Consider the following 21,064-nt stretch of genomic DNA (forward strand, 5'->3'; position numbering starts at 1 on the left):
AAAGCCATTCCTGTATTCCAGTTTGCATTGCAACTGTAAATATTTGGGATGACAGTTACTTTCAGTAGAAGCTAGAATTCTGACTTGGAGCTTCCATTGGCTAGAAGGATTGTCTTCATTCTGAGTTCTGTAACGCAATGTAATGGTACTCTCTACCCAGTTGGCTGCAAACCCTCCATTGCTAATTAATTCCATAATCTCTTTACTCACATTGTATTCTTTAATTACTCAATTTTAGACCATGACAAAGGAGCTGGAGGGGGAAGGGTCTAAGCAAAAATAGAATTACGGAGAAGAGAGATTTGTTTGTTTTTTACCTACCTGAACTGTTTTACTTTTCGTCTTGCAGGGGAGGGGCCTCTGTTGAAATGACAGATGACAACAATGCCATCAGGGCTCTGACCCAATTCCCTCTACCCAAAAACCTTCTGGCCCAGGTGATTCAGATTGCAACCTCTTCCTCCACAGTCAAGGTGAGTTGCTGTTAGAATGTCGTCTCCTATCTCCTCTTGTTGGGAATCTGCCTTTCAGCGGCTGGGAAGGATGGGCTGCAGTGATTGAAAGGGTGTAGATTTCAAGGAAGGAGAAGAATTCTTTGGGGTTCTCCAAAGGCTGTCTAGATAGTGGTGGGCTGAAATTAGGCTGAAGAAGAGGAAAATCTTATTGACAGTGAGACTTGGGGAAGAGTCCCTCAGGAGAAGCAGTGGGAGCATTGTTACTCAAACGAGAAGCTGTTGTTATAAGTGGGGTTTGTGTTTTTGCTGGGGTGAATTGTGCTGCAAGCCCCCTTGATTTGTGCAGCCAGCCAGAGCCATATCCTTTATTCTGAGAATTTTGTAATGTTCATTGATGGTCAAATTTGTCCAGAACTCCACTCCTGCCTACATCTCTGCTCTCCTTCTCCTTCCTCTGCGCACTTCACCCACCTCCTTTCCAGACTTTGTTGTGCCCTGCACATGCTGAAAAAAAGTTTGACAAGCTCTCCCCCTTGTATCTTTCACCTTCTAACTCCCTCCTTCTATGAAGTGCTCCACAGAGCAGCCTGTTTGTTATGTCTTATCTTTGTACCCACTGAGCCTTTAGCAGGTGAGCTCTCAGAGGAGGGGTTTAGCACAGGTCACCTCTGACTACATGGATGCTGCTATATAAGCTGCTGGCTTAGTGTAAGGGGGAAAGCAGTGCATGTGAAATACCTTGATTTTGGTAAGGTTTTTCACACAGTGTCACATGACGTTCTCATAAGCAATCTAGGGAAACGTGGTCTATATGAAATTACTGTAAGGTGGGTGGATAACTGATTGAATGACTGTACTCAGTGGTTTGCTCTCAGACTCAGAGGACATATGTGGTGGGGACCCACATGGTTCTGTCCTGGGTCCAGTACCACTCAATATTTTAATTTAATAACTTGGATAATAGAGTAGAGAATGTGCTTATAAGATTTGCAGATGACATGAAGCTGGGATGGGTTGCAAGCACTTTGGAGGACAGGATTAGTATTCAAAATGACTTTGACAAATTGGAGAATTGGTCTGAAATCAATAAGATGAAGTTCAATAAAGACAAGCGCAAAGTACGTATGCAGTATACTTGTAGCTGAGTTGGTCCCAGGATATTAGAAAGCTTGTCTCTCTCACCAACAGAAGTCGGTCCAGTGACAGAAGTCGGTCCAGTGAAAGATATCACCTCACCCACCTTGTCTCTCTGAGTGCAAAGTACTTCATTTAGGAAGGAAAAATCAAATGCACAACCACAAACTGGGGAATAACTGGCTTGGTGATAGTACTGCTGAAAAGGATCTGTGGATTATTGTGGATCACAAACTGAATATGAGCCATCAATATGATGTAGTTGTGAAAAAGGCTAATATAATTCTGGGGTGTATTAAAGGTGTGTTGTATGTAAGACAGAAGTAATTTGCCCACTCTACTTGGTACTGGTGAGGCCTCAGCTCTAGTACTGTGTCCAGTTCTGGGTGCCACACTTCGGGAAAGATATGGACAAATTGGAGAGAGTCCAGTTAAGAGCAACAAAAATGATGAGGCATAGAAAACCTGACCCAGGAGGAAAGGTTAAACAGGGCATGTGTAGTCTTGAAAAAAGATGGCTGAGGGAGGACCTGATAAGTTTTCAAACATGTTAAGGGCTGACATAAAGAGGATGGTGATCAACTGTTCTCCATGTCCACTGATGGGTAGGACAAGAAGTAATGGGCTTAATCTGCAGTAAGGAAGGTTTAGGTTGGATATTAGGAAAAATTTCTCACTCTAAGGATAGTTACGCTCTACAATAGGCTTTCAAAGCAGGTTGTGGAATCCCCGTCACTGGAGGTTTTTAAGAACAGGTTGGACAAACGCCTGTCAAGGATGGTTTAGGTTTACTTGCTCCCTGTGCTGATGCAGGACCCGGGCTAGACAATCTTTTGAGCTTCCTTCGAGCCCTACTTTTCTATGATCCTATTCCAGAAGGTACTGAGTTAAAGTCTTACATGTAAAAATGCCCTGCTGTTTAGGTAATTTCGCCTAGTAAACCTTTCAGAGGCTCCCTCTGAATAAACCAGCCTTTCAGTTGCCTTCCTCTTCCCTCAAAAGCTGCCTGTCTCTCTTTCAGGAATTCATGCAGTTCCGTACCGTGGGCACCAAGACTAAGATCTGCAAGCTCACTCTGCGCTGGCCCTGCCCGATGACCTTCGCTGCCAAGGGCCGCCGCAAGGTTGAGGCCGAGAACAAAGCAGCAGCACTGGCCTGCCAGAAATTGAAGGTGAGTAGCATGTGTCTAGTAGCAAATCTTGATGTGGCTCCTACCACAGCATCCCTTCCATGCAGGCACTATCCAGCCTGCTGTGAAGGAACGCTGTGAAGGAACACTGTTCATACTAGAACTGTCCTATTCTGGGGCGAGGCTGAGCCTCCGAGACCGAAGGCTGCTGATGTTTCTGTGACTCAGTCTGGGTTCCCTGCTGCCACCTAGAGTGGACTCCATGATAAGCCTTGGGTCAGATAATTGTCCTTGTCTCTAGGCTGATACCTTAGGATTCTGTGCAGGGGTACAGCAAAGGAGTTGGGAAACAGATTGTGAACCTCCATGGCGCTGATGGGGGTTTTTGCCCATCAGCAAAGTGATGTGTAAGGATCAACCTGCGAGTGGTGGTTCTGTCTTTTCAGCCACGTAGCTGCCTCCAAACAGGGTAGGCTGGCTCCCTGCTCCTTCAGGCAGGTCAGTCTGACCACTCTGTTCTCTTAGCTCTCTGTCATGGGTAATTACCTGGCTCCAAAATCAATGGGGAGAGGGCAGGCAGAAAAGACTATTCTGGGTCGGCTACCTACTGAAGTTTGTGAAAATGCCAGTAAGAGGATTAACAGCTCTTGTAAGTGGGTCCTACTGGAAATTACTGCCTATGCCATTCCTCTGATCTGAATCTTCCTTGGCGAATTTCCCCAATTGGCAGTGTTGGTGTCAGGGACAGCCCTGGGCTCCAATGTGTGTATTTCACAACAGGGAAGATCCTGGAGGATTCCCCTGGGTCTCAGCCTCCTGCCCTGGTGAAGGCAGGAATTGTTGGGATTGGGACTTTCCTGGTTAGGGAGACTTGCCCTTCTTTGCACACCACCTTCCTTTGGGGAAGGGGCTCTCAGTGGCTGGGCATGGAGGAGCTAAGCTAGATGAAGAGCATGGTCCCTGCAGTCAAAGCTAGCCTGGCTCTGAAAATGCTGACTTAATTCTCATCTGTGCTGTGTTCCCTTCCCACTCCCTAGACACTGTTTCATGTGGGGAGATTCCTTGCCTTTTTTACTGTCCCTATTTGTCTCCCTCCTTTCCAGAGCCTTGGCTTAGTGGACAAGAACAACAACCCACTGAGCCACGCCATGTACAACATGACGTCCCTCAGGGAGCTGGGTGAGAATCAGAGGAGACCCTGCCACATCAAGGTCCCTGAGGCCACCCTGCGTAAGATCGAGAACTACCTGAACCATGTAAGACTTATTCACATGTCATAGGGCCACCTCGGGGCAAAGGTGGCAGCTAGGTTCCCTGTCCCTGAACCAGCCAAGCCACAGGTATCATATGATAGCGTATGAACTCAGTGAGCTAGCTTTTGTCAGCTCTGTACTGGGAGAGCTGCTTTGGTAATCCCCAAGCCAGGGGTCTCGGCTGTGGGACTGGCTTGTACACAGATCACTCAGGGTAGCAACCGCTGTCTTAGCACAGGCTGGCTTAACAAACTATACAGTGATCTCTGCTGCATTTACTTGGTTTACGGTGAGCAGCTGCAAGTATTTGTAGATGGCCCTTGGGGATTTTTCTCTCATGGCACTGAATGCATTAAATGTTGGGTGCAATGGTCCTAGAGCAGTAGGTGCTGGTTACACAGGGCACTTCACCAAGAAGTCTCAATTCTCAAGTCCCCAGAATCAGGCTGGGAGGCTGAAGTCAGTGGGAGTTGTGCCCACTTCCACTAGGACAGAGGCTGGTCTCTGGTGTGTGAAGAGGTGGGCGGGTGGTTGTGCGGTATCCGGTAGATCATGGTACTCTGCAGTCAGGACAGCTGCCGTCAGTTCAGTATCCCAGCCTGTTTCTGGGAAGCACTGTGCTGCTGGAAGTGCCATTGTTTGGGTAAGACTGAGTCCTGAGGTCCTGACTTGTGAGCTCAAAAACGTCCCTAGTCCTTTAAACCTGAATAGGCATGTTCTGGCCAAATCCTGACCTGAGGAACTGCGTTCTGCTCCCTAAAATCCCCCCTGTGCTTTCCCTGGGATCTGAGATTCATTTCTTGCCACAAGCTGTCGTGTTGCTGTGTATAACTGAATAGCAGCTGTGTTCCCATGGCCTCTAGGGGTCTAAAGTCAGCTGGCCTGACTTCCTTAGGGGATAGGGTTATTTCACAACACCTAAAACACTGCTCACGTAAGGCCTGGCCCCTGCCCTGGAGCACTTACCCTATTTCTAACATTGGCTTGCGTGGGGGTGGAAGGCAGGCTGGGTCACCACTACATGATGCAGCGGTTTTTCCCGTTCTGTCTTGGGCACCGCATGGAGGGTCAGTTATCAGGGCTCTAAAATCTTTGTTGAAAGGATTGGGTGTCCCAAAAGAGGTTTGAAATGAGGCAAGCGTAGAGGGCTAGCTTAGGGTGGTGTGCTAAGCAGAAGGGGTGGTTTGCGGTTATGTTCTGAGCTGAGTCTTTACAAAATGAGAATTCAGGGGCTGAATTGCCCAAAGCGACATGGCTTGTGCCTTGCTCCAGGCCATGCAGTCAGTGCCAAAGCCAGCATCCTGCCTGATGGTCCCCACCTCTGACCCTGCAACATACCCTCCTGGCGTTCTGTGTTTTAAGGTGCGGCTTCAGAGTTAAGTGTCTGTCTGTGCCAATTTTCTCCTCCTCCCTCAGTACCCGGTGGACTCGAGGGAATCCAGGCCTCGGATTGCTGACGACATGATGAACCTGAGTAAAGAGTCTGGTGCTATCAGTGATGCCATCACAGGGAAGACGTACACTCCCATGTCAGAAGGGGAGGAAGTGCGCCTTAGCCAGAACCTCCTGGCCCTTTGGAAGAGGAGGGGTTCATCGTGGCCAGAAAGCCATCAGCTGCCTGTGGATCCTCACAAGGACACTATTTTGTCGGCCATTGAGCAGAATCCTGTGGTGGTAATAGCAGGAGACACTGGCTGTGGGAAAACCACCCGGATCCCTCAGCTGCTGCTGGAGCGTTACATCCTGGAGGGGCGCGGTGCCCGCTGCAATGTGGTGATCACCCAGCCAAGGAGGATCAGCGCCATCTCGGTCGCCCAGCGGGTTGCGCAGGAGCTGGGTCCCAACATGAGGAAGAACGTGGGCTACCAGGTGCGGCTGGAGAGCAAACCACCAGCCCGGGGAGGAGCCCTGCTCTTCTGCACGGTGGGCATCCTCCTGCGAAAGCTGCAAGGGAACCCCAGCCTGGAGGGCGTCAGCCATGTGATTGTGGACGAGGTCCATGAGCGGGACGTCAACACCGACTTCCTGCTTATCCTGCTGAAGGGCATCCAGAAGCTCAACCCCGACCTGCGCCTGGTCCTGATGAGTGCCACAGGGGACAACCAGCGCTTCTCGCAGTACTTTGGGGACTGCCCCGTAGTCAAGGTGCCAGGTTTCATGTACCCAGTGAAGGAATATTACCTGGAAGAGATCCTGGCCAAGCTGGGCCGTCACAGACACCGGCACTACGAGGTGAAGGTGAGTATACAGCACGCTCTGATTTGTTTCCCTGTCTATGGTACCAACCCCCGGGATGGTTAGCAATGAAAGGAGATTTGGGCTGGGGCTAGTTCCTTCCTGCTGCAATTCTTCTGCACTAGTCCAGTGCTGCTGGGTTTGGGTTGCAAGCTATTGGCAGAGTTTTAATTCCAGCCCAGACCTCCTGAGGTTCCCATTAGGTTTGGTTAGATCCCATTTATAATCTTCATCTAAAATCTGAATCAGATTTCAGACTTGGCTCTAAACAACTTGGCAGTGGCTCCTTTGTAATGAAATGTTAGCTCCCTATGGGTTTGCCTGCACTTGAGTGCTTTGAGATTGAGGAAACTGACCGCCAGCCAATTTGAGTTAGCTAACATAAGTATACAGCCTATCCTGAAGGATGATCCCTCACTCTCACAGATCTTGGGAGACAGGCCAGTCTGTGCTTACAGACAGCCCCCTAACCTGAAGCAAATACTCACCAGCAACCACACACCACACAGCCAAAACACTAACCCAGGAACCTATCCTTGCAACAAAGCCCGTTGCCAACTGTGCCCACATGTCTATTCAGGGGACACCATCATAGGACCTAATCACATCAGCCACACTATCAGAGGCTCATTCACCTGCACATCTACCAATGTGATATATGCCATCATGTGCCAGCAATGCCCCTCTGCCATGTACATTGGCCAAACTGGACAGTCTCTACGTAAAAGAATAAATGGACACAAATCAGACGTCAAGAATTATAACATTCAAAAACCAGTTGGAGAACATTTCGATCTCTCTGGTCACTCAATTACAGACCTAAAAGTTGCAATATTATAACAAAAAAAACTTCAAAACCAGACTCCAATGAGAGACTGCTGAATTGGAATTAATTTGCAAACTGGACACCATTACATTAGGCTTGAATAAAGACTGGGAATGGATGGGTCATTACACAAAGTAAAACTATTTCCCCAAGTTTATTTTTCCCCCCCTACTGTTCCTCACATGTTGTCAACTGCTGGAAATGGCCCACCTTGATTATCACTACAAAAGGTTGTTTTTTTTTCCTCTCCTGCTGGTAATAGCTCACCTTAGCTGATCACTCTCCTTACAGTGTGTATGGTAACACCCATTGTTTCATGTTCTCTGTGTATATAAATCTCCCCACTGTATCTTCCACTGAATGCATCCGATGAAGTGAGCTGTAGCTCACGAAACCTTGTGCTCAAATAAATTGGTTAGTCTCTAAGGTGCCACAAGTCCTCCTTTTTTTTTTTTTTTTTTTTTTTGTATGTATGTATGTATACCTGTAAGTCTGGACACTCCAGAGAAGTTTGAAGCAGGGCACACCCGGTTATGGTTTACTCTGGCCTCTAGTAATAAACACACATGTCTGTGGAGTGTCCAGACTGCAAACTAGTTAGCTAACAGCTCCAGTTAAACAACTGTAGATTACCTACGTGCCTGAATTCTCCTTTTCCTAGTTCTGTCCTTGCACATGCTGCAGCTGGGGCCTATTTTTATGAACTCTGTCCACCTGGAACGCTTCCCTACGTATAGATTCTTCGTAATATTTGATGGCTTCTGGGGTGTATCCAATCACAGCAGGGTCCAGTGCCCGGCCATCTTCCACCACTCACACTCACTCTCTCTCTCTGTCTCTCTCAGTGCATTACTCTTTCTGGTTCTGTTATCCTCTTAAAAGACCTTTATCATCCAGTTGCCTGCCCCACTCCTTGGGGGCGCTCTCTTTCTCACTTGCAAAGAGATGCAAAGAAAAGCCTCGGCCTCCTGCTGCCCAGTTGATTCACTGATGTCCCATTCTCCCGTAGCACCCGCCTGCCCCCACCAAAAGCCATGATTTAAATGAGCTGATGGTGACAATATAATCCGTAATGCTGATATTTACAAATCCTTGCAAACCCTCACAGATGGGGGAAGGGAGGTGGTATCCTCACTGTACAGCAGAGGTGGTGACCAGAATGAGTCTGAGCCTAACTTAAAGCTCCTGGAGTTCATGGCTCGTAGTGCTGTGATCAGACCACTAGCCCACGGCTCTTATTAAAGGTGTTTGCTATCTTAGGGGGATGCTGCAGGGTGTGTAGTACCCCTCTCCCTGCCCATTGGGTCACTGCTGCTACCTCAGTATTTACATATCCTCCTGTGTTTCTTAGCAATCAGATGATGAATGTGTCCTCGACCTTGAGCTGATCACTGACCTTGTGCTCCAGATCGATGCCCATGGAGAGCCAGGTAGGTGCTGCATTACTTTCTCTCTTGCCTGGGGTTTTGGAAGATGGGGAAAGAGCAGGTAGAGCCTGGTCCCTTTGCCAAAGCAGATCAGACTCATAAAATAGGGCTGGCTCCTGCAAGGGGCTGGGCATCCTGTCTTTCTCTGTGGGCACTGAAGGTACTTGGCAAGACCAGCCCTTGATCCTTGTATTGCCAGGGCCTTGCTGGCTGAGAGCACTGTCTTCTGGGCCCTGGCAGCGGAACAGCCACAGAATTGAGGTCAGTGGTGCCTGAAAGCACCCGTGTGAATGTGTCATCAACCCCTTTGTACTGGATCTGCTCTCTGAACCCTTCTACCCTCAGGCAGCCCAGGGTAAACCCTGTTGCCATTAGTGTGCGGCTGCCATGTGCCTGGGGCTGCTGTGAGCTACAGAGAGACCCCATGTCTGGGATTCACTGAGGCTGCAAGAAGATCTGAAGAGTTTGTCAGCAAAGGATGCAGGCACTGGTAACCTCTGAGTCTGCATACCGTAACAGGAGTGAGCCAAGCAAGTGGATTTGTGTGTAAAGCGTTGCCATGTAATAAAAATGGGGTGACATCCCCAAGTCTCTTGAAGTCGCACCAATAGCTAAAATCAGTTGGCATGTCTGTCTCTTGGGGATAAAGTAACCCGCTATACAAATGCACTGTGCAACTTTGCATCCTGTACGGGAGATTAGTGACCTTACTTTCTTGAGTCTCCTGGAGCGTGCAGCGTGGTGTCTGGACACTGGGTAGAGTGGTGGTTACTGTGTTGGCAAATAATATTTGACTTGCATGGCATTTTTCAACATGGATTATAGGGCTTCAGAGATGTAGACGCACTGTACCACAGAAATGAAGCCACCCCAGGACTCCCCGGGGTCCCCAAGCTGGAGGGGTGGCTTACATGTTGCTGTTTGTCTGTGAACTGTATGGGCATGTGTCTGACAGGTTTCAGTGATGATCAGTCCTGATACAGACGTGGTAACCTGTGAGTCTCCTGTTCATGTTTTTGGGTCTAGACAGGGAAATACCTCTGTGCCAGGTCTCCCATACTCCAAGGAGTCCTGGGGAATCCCAGTAAGAGTCATGGTGTCTGTCTGCAGCTTGGAAAAGAGCCCCATGCATCTCTGTGTTGCCTGTTTTGCTCTTGATCCTTTGCAGGTGGGGTCCTCTGCTTCCTTCCTGGCTGGCAGGAGATCAAAGGAGTGCAGCAGCGCCTGCTGGAAACACTCGGCTCTCAGAACAGCCGGTACCTTGTCTTACCAGGTGAGATGGCATTGCCAGGCCTCTGCTCTCTAGTGCTTGGGGGAGAGGAGAGATGGGGTGGGGCTGAAACATGGTATTCTAAGTAACACTTCCAGCTGTTGCTGTCTGATGCAGAATCAATTTGGACGCGTCAGACACACTGGTAACCCTGTCATGTAACTCTGCATTTGGGGCAGATTGCCCGGGCCATGCTGACCTGGCTGCTGCTGAGGCCTGTGGGGAGGTGAGGGGGACAAACTCACTCCCTGTCTGCCATCATGGAGCCCACCGAATACCATGTTCGCTGTAGCTATGTGCTGAGCTCCTAAATAGTGTAGCAAGGGGAATCTCCACCTATGAATTCCAGGGCCCTTGAATCATCTGCTGTAAGCTGGAGCCAGCACAGAGCTCTGCTGGGGCCAGGGAATTGGGCAGAGTGAGGGCTGGGCGTGTGTGATTCCTAATTCTAGGTGCAGCTTCACACTGCGCATGTAACTTAGTTCTTATCCCAATGGGATATTTTAAAACATTTCTGCAAAATAGTGCTTCATATCTGGTGCCTTCCTACCACATGCCGAATGGCCGAGCTCCATAACCAGGCTGCGGCATGCTGAGATGTGTGAGCAGGAGATGCTCTCTTCTGAAACATGCTTGCTTATATCCGGGCCAATTGCTCCACTTACCTGTTGTTCTTTGGGGCCCGCAGCATGCAAGCCCATCTGCTGTCAGGAATTTCCCCGGGTCCCTGAGCCATAAGAGGAAATGTGTGGGTTGGAGTTACAGGCCTTTGGCTGCAGCCCCTGCTGGTCAGGTGGCATTATGTCTTCGCTGAGACAGACCCCATCCCCTAAGCAGGCCCAGGAGGAAGAGTAGGGCGGGAAAAGTGGTGTCCTCTTTAAAAAGTGGAAATGCAAGAACCATGCATAATGGAATTTCTTCACCTGTGTGTGGGAGTAAATACATCTCCTACAGCCCAGAGTCCTCGGGAAAGTCCATGTGTGTGCTCTGTTCAATCGAGGGCAGTGGTTTTTAACTTCTTTTTTTTTTTTTTGCCGACCTCTAAAAATTTCAAGTGGAGGTACCGACCCTTTTGGAAATCTTAGACATAGTCTGCAGACCCCCTGGGGTCCGCAGACCCCCTGGGGTCCGCAGACCACAGGTCAAAAGCCATTGTTCTATGGTAACGACAACGGATCCCTTGGACATAGTCTACGGAGCCCCAGTGGTCCGTGGACCACAGGTTCAAGACCACTCATCGAGAGAACCTCTGCCTGGCAGGAAGTTCTCAGATCTCCAGGTGCTGCTCATATTTTTTAGGTCACAGAGTTTGAAATGAACCCTTCCTGTCTGTAGCACCTGGAGTATTTTGCCATCTGCTGTTTCATTTTACTGTGCTTGACTCTTCCAAAGTTTGGTTTTGGGATTATTGGAGGATGCAGTGAGGGGTCTGATGAGTAAGCCTGGGAGAACCATTGGTTGGCTGTTTGCAGTAATGCCAACATTAGAAACAGCTATCTTTGCATGTGATGGCAGTGACTAGCCCCAGCCTCTCACAGGGGGCTGAGAGAAGGTGCCTACGTGAAGGAAGAGCATGAGCAGTACAGAGAGCGCTCTGGAGGGCTGAGTAGACCTGACCTCCTCCCTAACTGGTGCTGATGGGCAGAGCAGGGCCGGGCTAACTCTGCACTTTCTCATGCCAGTGCACTCCAACATCCCCATGATGGACCAGCAGAACATTTTCCAGCGGCCCCCACCTGGAGTGAGAAAGATCGTCCTGGCTACCAACATTGCTGAGACCTCCATCACCATCAATGACATTGTGCATGTGGTAGACAGCGGCACTCACAAGGAGGAGCGCTATGACCTCAAGACTAAGGTGCTGGCTCTTGTGTGTCCCGTATGCATTCATGGAACAAGCTGCAGCTGATGCATGATTCTTAAAGCAGCATTTGAGATGTCCCCCGCCTGCTATTAACTCATGGCTTGAATTGTTGGTGCTCATGGCTTGAATTGCTGATTCACTTTGCATGTGATCTCCGCAGAGCAGGGATAATGCCCCCTCCTCTCCTCCCCCCTCATCTCAGAGGCAGGTCAAAAACAAAAAAATCCTTCTCAGGCACAGGTGATGGTGATTGATTGCGCAGGGAGCGTTGGCTGTCTGAGCCACCTCCCTCCCAGTGCACAGCCCACCCCAGTGTGCACCGGGAAACTCACCCCTGAACAAATCCTATTGTCTGTGTGCCACCCTCAGTAGATCTCCCTGCCTTACAGCCCTCCCTAACAGACTCCCATCAGTCACTTCCTAGTAGCCAAACCAAGCTGGCTGCTGCTCCACCAGCTGGAGCGAGCGCTGTAGAATAGTGGCATGAAGCAGGCATGCTTCTGCCGCACACTTGGCTCCCAATTGCCCAGACATCAAGAGAGACTGAATAGGATTTAAAGCAGGTTCTTAATCAGCATAGCACTATGCCCAGGTCCCCGGGAGCCCCTCTCCCTGGAGTCAGCTGCATTCAGCAAGGCTGAATCAGTGTGCTGGTTCTCAAATGAATTTTTGCTGTGGCTGCATGTGTGGCCACAGCAAATTCACGGTGGCCTCAGTTATAACAGTTAAAATATACGATTGACAGCCTGGTCCACAAGTCGTGGTGGCCGCACTTGAGAATCACTGAGCTAAAGGATGCTGTTGAATATTGGGGGGGTGGGGGGAGTGTGCAGACTTTGTCCGGCAGATGGCGCCAAGCTTGGCGTTTCCCTTCTGCTCTGCCAGGGATATGAGAGAGAAGGCTGTGAAGAAGGAAGGCAGGTGCTAAGCTTTGCACAGCTGGCTCACGTGCAGATCCGGCTTGTTGGCTGCTGTCATTGGAGCAGGGCAGTACAACGGGAACACAGGTTCCACTGAGACCCGTTTTAAACTGGTGGGAGAGCTTGTGTGTTTATGGCTGCCATTTGGCAGAGATGTGAAATCAAGGTCCCTTCAGCCCAACTCTGGAGTTTGCCTTAGTGGAAGGTAAAGGTCCCAGGGTTCTTTCCAATGCCCCGCCATAATGCTGGGGGATGGTGTGTGTCTGAGATGCCAGGGTTTGTATGAAATGTACAAGCAAGGTCCTTGCCCACGCTGCGATCAATTAAGGATTGTTTTATCCAGCTCTCCCCTCCTCCAAATCCCTGTGTAAGTCTCTACACTTTATATACCTAGCTTCCCCTGTTGATTGCTGCAACATTCTTCATTGCTGCTCCTGATTAGGTGTTCAACCCTAGAGGCAGTTGCATCTCGGCGGTGGGTACAGTTACTGTGTCTAGTCCCTATAGCAGGTTGCTTGCAAAGCACTTCGCCCCAAAAGCAGGGGGTGTGTGGGTGTGTGTCACTAACTGGCCCAGGACTGAGGAGAATGGGGAGAGCTTCCCAGCTCCCGCAGTGGGACTCTGCACACTAGAGAAGCAGCTTGCCAGCTAGGTCTGAGCTAGGTGACGCGGAAAGCTCTTGGGGCAGGGGTTCCTCAGGTCTCTGGGCTAGAGGGGGAGCTTGGTGAAACAGACTAAATCGCAGCAGGAGCACTTGCCTCTAACGCTCCTCTTCCCCCAGGTCTCCTGCCTGGAAACGGTGTGGGTGTCAAAGTCAAACGTCGTGCAGAGGCGAGGGCGTGCTGGCCGCTGCCAGTCGGGCTTTGCCTATCACCTCTTCCCTCGCAGCCGCCTGGACAAAATGCCCACTTTCCAGGTCCCTGAAATCCTGCGCACTCCCCTGGAGAACCTGGTGGTGCAGGCCAAGATCCACATGCCAGAGAAGACGGTAGGTGTAGCACATGGCTAGGAGACCACAGTGCTGGCGGAACTCCCTCTGCCAGCGTGACTCTGCCTGCTCTGTGCCCCTTCCAGTCAGTGGTTTTGCGCTCAGGTCTGCAGGCAGTAAACAGGGGAAATCCAGGGTGCTGCAGCTGATAAGTAGGTCGGGTGTTCTCCGAGAGTTGGTACTGAACCCGTGTGCCGACGCCATGCTTAGGGGCCCTATGGTCTTGTCCATGGATACTCATTAAAGATCCTGTTTGCCTGAGCACTGATAATTTCACTTTGCCTCCCTATACTCCCTTATAATTTCAGTGAGCTATAGTTTTTGCTGTCTCTTCCTGCCCTAAACAGTAGTGCTAATGCAGGGAGCCCCCAGGAAGGAAATGTGCAGATTAGCCAGGGTTAGCGCCCGGCATACGTAGCGCCATGCGGAAATGCAGAGCACTGAACTCGGTGTCCCTGCGGGTAAAGAGGAAATGACATTCCAGTGTTTCGATGTAGAGCAGCCATTTCTGGGCAGTGTGGAGAATTCTTCTGCCTCTAACCCTGCATGGGTCAGAGTTGATCCTGCGCTGGGGGAGTCTCATGTTGTCTCTGCATGTGCGTTGCAGGCAGTCGAATTCCTCTCCAAGGCTCTGGATAGCCCTGACATCAAAGCTGTGGATGAAGCAGTGATCCTCCTGCAGGAAATTGGTGAGTTAACACTGAATGTGGAAAGGGACAGGAGCCACAGCTCCAGTCCAGATGTAAGATACTGGGCTTGGGACGGGATCCTCTTGCTCTGGGTTGGGGTGGGATCTCAACAATGCATCTGAGCCCTCGATCAGAGCGGGGAGTAGCTGGGACCATTCCAGCCATATTCACTTAGCTTGTGCTGATCAAACTCTTAATTTTGCGCACTGCTTTGCTTATTGTGCTAGAGGAGACTCCAGGTGAGATCAAAAGAGAGGGAGGAGAGCGGTGGTTCCAGGAGTTACAGCTGGGTGCTCAACTGACCACGTGGTCATCTTGCAGCCCTTTCGCTCTTTCCTAAGAGGTCGGAAGCTGCTGGGGACTCAGTGACTCCCCCAGGGCAATGTGGTCCTGAAGGTTTGTGGCTGGAACCCAGGGGGCCATGCCCATCCTGGAGGTGACTCGTTGGCTGGCACCCCAGTCTCCTGCGTCAGGTTGCTGCAGTCAGCAGGATGTCTCTGCAGGGTCCTTGCCCTGCCTGCTGAGCAGCACTGTGTCTGAAACCAGTGGCCTCCCCTTCCCTGTCCTGTCGGTGCTGCGGGGAGGCTGATGGATGTGCCCCTGTGCATGTTCTGTTGCAGGAGTGCTGGATCAGAGGGAAGCCCTCACCACGCTGGGCAAACGCCTGGCCCAAATCTCCACAGACCCTCGACTGGCCAAAGCCATTGTCTTGGCATCCATCTATCGCTGCCTTCATCCGCTGCTCGTCATCGTCTCCTGCCTCACTCGGGACCCCTTCAGCAGCAGCCTACAGAACCGAGCGGAGGTGGACAAGGTGAGGGCCGCCTGCTGGGGCCGTGGCAGGGAGCGGGCAAGGAGGGTTTATTGCTCATCTAACTCATCTTCCTGGCTCTAGGCGAAGGCTGTTTTGAGCAGAGAGAGTGGGAGCGATCACCTGGCCTTTGTCAGGGCTGTGGCAGGCTGGGAGGAGGTGCTGAGGCGCAGAGATAGCCGTGCCAGAGATAACTACCTGCAGGACTACTTCCTCTACGCCCCCAGCCTGCGCTTCATCAATGGTGAGTCCCACAGGCCCCTCCCACCGTCAGAGCCCAGGGTTTGGCTCAGTTGGCAGGAACAAGTACCATGCAGTAGAGGCCCTGCATCCTAGGCCCACGGGGCGAGAGCTTGGCTGTCATGGGGGTGGGACTCTGGGAAAATCCCTCCTTAAACTAGACTCCTGCTTGTGGGCGAGCCCTGACTTTGGGCCTTTGAGTGCCTGTACAGCTGGGCCTCCTACCCTTCTGCACAGGAACTGCCAGAGAGCCTCGGGCCAGGTATTTGCCTGTGACAGCGAGTGAATCGGCCTCACATGACCCAGACAGGTGTGGGTGCTTCCGCGCAGACCCTCGGGAGTCCTTCTGTCTCTGACCAAGGGAGCCCATCCTGCTGAGGGAAGGGAGCAAAGCTGGGGCTTACAAAGGGGTGGGCAGCAGCTCCTGTGCTGAGAGCTGGGCACTTATGCCTGGCCTGACTCCTCCCCACAGGCCTTGTCAAGCAGTTCTCTGAGAACATCTACGAAACCTTCCTGGTGTCAGCGCCCGCAGACTGCACCATGCCCTCTGCGGCCTGCAACCAGTACAGCGAGGAGGAGGAGCTGGTGAAAGGCGTCCTCATGGCCGGCCTGTACCCCAACCTCATCCAGGTAAGAGCCCTCCAGTGACTGGGAGCTCTCTCCTTTCCTTTGTGGCTGCCCCAGTCCCAGGACTCAGCAGGCTGCCTGCACTCCTGGGCATTGTGGCCCCACCCCACAATCTCCTGGCTCCCTGGACATTGTCCATTTGCATAGTGTGTGTGAGAGGGTGGCGCTGTGGTCTGGGATCACTCTCCTTCCACTGGGGCTCTGTGCTCATGTCTCTGTTGGTAGGGCACGGCCGAGGGCGAATTGCCTGCTCCCCGTCCTGTGTGACACAATCAACCCCTCTCCCCCGCCCCCGCAAATCTCTCCCACTGCCAAACCAGCCAGGCTTTCTGGTCTCAAACACAGGCCTGTGCTTGTCCAGCCATGGCTCACTGAGGTGATGGACAATTCCTCCCCAGTTGGGCTCCCCAATCCTCTGCCTCCTGTGATGTGCTTTGCAGCAGCCAGGGCTGGCTATCGCAACTTCTTCCTGCCCCCAGCCATCCTCTGCCACCAGCAGGGAGAGGGCAAGGCTGCCACAGCAGCTCAGGGTGTCCAGGAGGGAAACCCCTGCTCAGGTCTTGCTGGTTGCCCTGGATTCCAGCAGCACCTGGCAGGCCTGTGTATAAACTGACTCTCCTGCTTGCTGAGATGCCTTTCCTGTTCTCAGGTGAGACAAGGCAAAGTGACCCGGCAGGGAAAATTCAAGCCCAACAGTTACTCTTATCGGACAAAGGCTGGCACCGTCCTGCTTCACAAGTCGACCATCAACAGGCAAGTGGCGGGTGTGAACGCGGGGGCAGATGGTTCTGGCGCATGCTGAGGCCAGCACTGCAGGGAAGGGAGTGAGCTCCCCTGGACACTGGGGCGGGAACCTCCTCGTAGGTGGGTTTGCTGGGGCCGCTCTCTTGCTGTCGTTCCGAAGAGGAGCTCTGCTGTTCCAGGGCTGCCTGGTCTCATCCTCTGGACAGGGCCGTCCCCTCCAGGCCCTTGGCTCTGGGCTGAGCCTGGCGTGGTGTAAGCGGCAGGGGTTGGGGGGCGGGGAGCAGGGGCCTGCATGTGGTTGGCAGTAACCCCCTGCTTTTCCTGACCAGGGAGGCCTCTAAGCTCTACAGCCGCTGGCTGACTTACTTCATGGCGGTGAAGTCCAACGGTGGGGTCTTCGTGCGGGATTCCTCCCAGGTCCATCCACTGGCTGTTCTGCTCATGACTGACACGGACATCCATGTCCGAGGTGGGTGCTACGGCTGGTTCCCCCTGCTCCGCCCGTCACGCTACGCTGCCGTTCTGCCTCCCTGCCTCTGCTCAGTCCCTGCCCCCTGTCCGTACCGGGGGGTAAACTGAGGCATTTGTCAGCGCAGGAGCCCTTGCGCCTGTGTGAGCTCTCCCCATTAGCTCCTGGCAGAGTTAACCCTTTGAGCACCATGGAGGCAGTGGTTACTTACCTATAAACTGGTCTACCCACACCATCCAGCTGCTGGAGCCCACCCACCTGGCCCATGCTCCCAGCCTTCCCCTGCATGCTCCCAGTTCTGTGTCCTCTGCCGCCTGCATGGTTGGACTCTTGCTTTGGGCTGGAAGCTGGTAAGATAGATACACCGTGGCTTTCGGACCATTCACCTCTAGCTGGCTTAGAGCCTGAGGCAGGAAGGGCTGCAGTACCCAGACGGTGTCTGAATAAGCAGGTATTTGTGAAATGTCATGCTCGGCAGCTAACGTTTCACAAGCTGGGCCCAGTTCCCGACAGCTTGAGGGCCTGACGTGTGTGGAATACACCTGCAGGAGGTGGACAATGGCTTCTAGCCTAAACTCGGTCACTTGCTGCTAGAGGTGGGGGCTGGAGCTGAGGAACAATTTCTCCTCCCCAGGGAGATACGGCTTTATCAGTTCAGATGGAAGCAGTACCTCAGCAGGCCCCAGGGTCTGTACATCCTTGGGAATGTAACCTCCTGTTCATGGCTACTGCAGCCTTTCCCAGTCCCTCTTCCAAGGCAGCAGCCTGGAGTGAGTGAGGGTAAAGCCATCAGTGAGGTGCCAGGCCCTGGTGAGTTGCTTCTCCCTGTCTTCCTTTCGTGTGTGCACAGACCTCGAGCTGCTCCTGTGGGAAATGTGTGGAGGAGCCTGAGCGCTCTGGCAGGTGAGCACGGCTTGCAGAGGGGATCTCAGACTTTGGCAAACTGAGGGCAGGGGGTGGGTCTGCACCAATCCCTCCTGCTGCAGCGGCAGGGGAAAGGCTGAAGTGCATTTTGACATGCTGGGCCCAGTCAGCTCCATCCTGCTGCTTAACTCCACTCAACTGCTCCTTTCTTTTCCCCCAAGATGATGGCTGGCGGGCAACAGTCTCTCTGACTGACAGTGACCTTCTGGTGCTGGAAGGAGACTCGTACACAATCCGCCTCTTGCGTGATTTCCGTGTGTCACTCTCCAAGATGGTGGAAACCTGCCTGTGTTATGAAATGTCTGCTATCCCGGGGGACCTGCACCATCAACACAGCCAGCTGCTTGACATCTTGGTGGATCTGCTCAAGGGACCTCCTGGCAGCTTTGGCGCCTAGATAGAGGTGGAGGATTGAGCGTGGGGACTTGTAATTTGTATAAAGATGTTCACAAATGTTTATTTAAATAAAGTTCTATTTATCCCTTGTGAAGTCATCTCTCTCCATCCTAGAAGATCAGTGTTGTCAGAATCTCCTGCTGTTGGCTCCGGGCATGGTCATCGTGTAGGAGGAACCAGCACCGCCCTGGCGTCGGCCGCTGCTGAGGCACAGAGAATGGACTGGAAGTGCTGACGCCCCAGAGTTCAATGGAAAGCCACTTCCTCTGTTCCAAAGGTCGTCGTAGCCCCTGAACTGGAAAGGAATCGACATGGCTGACTCCTGCAACCCTTCCGTTGCCTCCACCCTGCGGGGCATGCCCAGAGCAGCTCTCAGCATAGGCAGAAGATGGACTTTCAGCTCATGGCCGTGCCTGCACTGAGGGTCGGGGCCAGCCAGAGTGGAGCTGGCAGCTTTGCTGCAGGGTGGTGGTTTGTCGTCTTAACTTTCCACTTGCTGAGCCCAGTCTGAAGAGGCAGGAGGGAGAGCGAGCCCTGGAAGGGGCTGGACCCAACATTCCATGCAGAGGGCATCTCTGAGCCTGTAGCGGCTAGAGGCGGTTTCCTCCTGCACAAATCAAGCTGTGTTGGCATTAGGAGTGTGAGATGTCGTGTAGTTTCTATCTGCCTGTATTTTTGTCCTTTTTTGCTTTTTATTTTTTTAAATTTCTTGTTCTCCCTCTGTCAAGGAGGCCAGCTCCCTGTAACCTGTGCAACCCATAAAGCGATTGCAGATGCCACTCATTTTGGTAGCCCGTCTCCTTGAGTAATGCTAATCCCTGTTTTTCTATGATCTGGGACCAGAGTAGCACAGAAGCAGGGTTCTGTGACTAACGCACAACGTTCTGAGGCACGAGCTCTCATCCCAGCTCTGTCTCAGTTCCCTGTCTGTCGAAGATAGCAACCTACCTCACAGGGCTGTTGTGAGGATAAATTCACTCATGTCTGTAAAGTGTGTGAGACGGGTAGCTGGAGAGTGCTACAGCTGAGCTGGTATCTGACAGTGGCTTTGCAGGTGATGTCTGTTATGCTGGTGAAAGTCCTGTATCCTAACATTGCAGGAGCCTGCTTTCTAGTACTACTGCTGATTTGCCCACCAGGGAAGTGAAAGGTGGTCACTGGACTTGCAATTTATTTTTATTTCTACTGCTCTTTGTAACTAAAAAGAGATTAACATTACCCTAATTGCAGCTGGCAGAGGCATGTGTGTGATGGCCCAGAGTCTAGTTTATGTACAGGGCACAGTATTGTAACTGGATCCTGTTACACTTCTAATTGGGCTGGTAATAAGCCACTAGGAGCTCCATCCTCCCACACAGGAGCCAGCAGCTTTCCTGGTGTGAAATAACTACAGGAGCAAAAACTAGCCTCTCATTGCCTTCAGTGCTTGCACTGGGCTATAACTGAAGTGGAGACATGAAGCAGCCCCTTGCCAGTGTAATTGAAGTACTCCCTCGGGTGCAGTGGAGATGGAATCACTCTGCTCTAGCTGTGGGCTGAAGCACAGGGGTGGGAAAGCTCACTGGAGACCTGGATCAGATGTCATTGTTGGCAGTGAGCTCCAGAGAGAAGTTACTCTAGCTTCAGCCTCTCTTCAAGTAACTTTGTTCAGAACTGCAGCTGAGGGAGGGGCTGTCTGAGGCAGCCTGGTGGTCCTGGAGCCATGCAAAACTTTTCATCTACATTTCACTTGCTTGAGAGGTTGTCACAATAATTTGACCAGTGTTTTACTTTTTCAGCCTGTACAATAAACAGTATGGTTTTTCCCCTTCCAGCAGGTAAAAAAAAAACAAGCTATTGTCTAAATGGTTCAGAACTAGTGTGATATTGGGATACTTCAGTGGCTGTTATGTGATACTGGATCTTTTTACAACATTAGATAAAAGACAATAAAAAGGGATAGAGTAGTAACCGGTTCTGTCCTTTATTAACCCCTGTATTCAAAACAGATTGTTCTCTTGCTACAGACTACAGCCAAACAGGCTAGGATATGGTGCCCAGCTCCATAATGTTTTTATTTTGCTATATCAGTGACAATGGGAGGAAAGAGGCAAAGCTACCATTAAATCACATTGCTGAACCCGTGTGTGTGAATGGAGCCTGTCCCATACTGCCCAAAGGTTACATAGCCCGGGGTGGCTTGTAGTCTCAGCCTGATGTCAAGTGCAGCAGGTAGAGGTACTAACACACACTTGCAGTGTGGAAAGTTCCTGCTGCCCCATAGGGTGAGTCACTTGCTAGGCTCATCAGTGTATATCCCAGTTGATTTCCTGCCAGTGCAGGGGCCCGTGATACATAGGGCATCAGACTAGATGATCTGGTGAGTCCCTTCTGGGCTTAAGTTCTATGAGTGACAGCACTTGCCTGTCTTCCTCATTCATTTCTAGTTTTCACAGACCATGCAACCTCAGCCCATTGTTTTACCATTTTCAGTTGAGCCACACCTCATGGGGTCCAGATGCAGAGGAGGAATAAAAGCAACTCTATGTAATTAATTCAAACAGTTGCAAGCTGCACCTGCAAAATAGGAGGCTTAAGAACAAGGTGGAGGAAAACTGCTGTAGGCCTTCATTTTGCAAAGTGGTAGGTACCTGACTGAGCAAGCAACCTGAGCCCTGACTTAA

General features: G+C 51.5%; 1 protein-coding gene across 10 annotated transcripts in view; it reads left to right on the forward strand.

Annotated features, from left to right (window-relative positions):
- Positions 1-20,351, forward strand: part of DHX30 (DExH-box helicase 30) — a 42,228-nt gene extending 21,877 nt beyond the window's left edge. For all 10 annotated transcript variants that reach the window (XM_037891354.2, XM_037891355.2, XM_043541775.1 and 7 more), the window contains 15 exons: positions 350-473; positions 2,611-2,760; positions 3,822-3,974; positions 5,388-6,209; positions 8,384-8,462; positions 9,628-9,732; positions 11,412-11,587; positions 13,295-13,501; positions 14,109-14,190; positions 14,811-15,004; positions 15,086-15,245; positions 15,714-15,871; positions 16,518-16,621; positions 16,942-17,081; positions 18,167-20,351. In XM_037891354.2, the coding sequence (XP_037747282.1) occupies positions 350-473; positions 2,611-2,760; positions 3,822-3,974; positions 5,388-6,209; positions 8,384-8,462; positions 9,628-9,732; positions 11,412-11,587; positions 13,295-13,501; positions 14,109-14,190; positions 14,811-15,004; positions 15,086-15,245; positions 15,714-15,871; positions 16,518-16,621; positions 16,942-17,081; positions 18,167-18,402 (2,890 nt within the window). In that variant the 3' untranslated portion in view covers positions 18,403-20,351. The remainder of the gene's footprint in view (positions 1-349; positions 474-2,610; positions 2,761-3,821; positions 3,975-5,387; positions 6,210-8,383; positions 8,463-9,627; positions 9,733-11,411; positions 11,588-13,294; positions 13,502-14,108; positions 14,191-14,810; positions 15,005-15,085; positions 15,246-15,713; positions 15,872-16,517; positions 16,622-16,941; positions 17,082-18,166) is intronic.
- Positions 20,352-21,064: the final 713 nt, after the last annotated feature.

The sequence above is a fragment of the Chelonia mydas genome, chromosome 2 (assembly GCF_015237465.2).
Source record: "Chelonia mydas isolate rCheMyd1 chromosome 2, rCheMyd1.pri.v2, whole genome shotgun sequence".
In the NCBI taxonomy this organism is placed as follows: Eukaryota; Metazoa; Chordata; order Testudines; family Cheloniidae; genus Chelonia; species Chelonia mydas.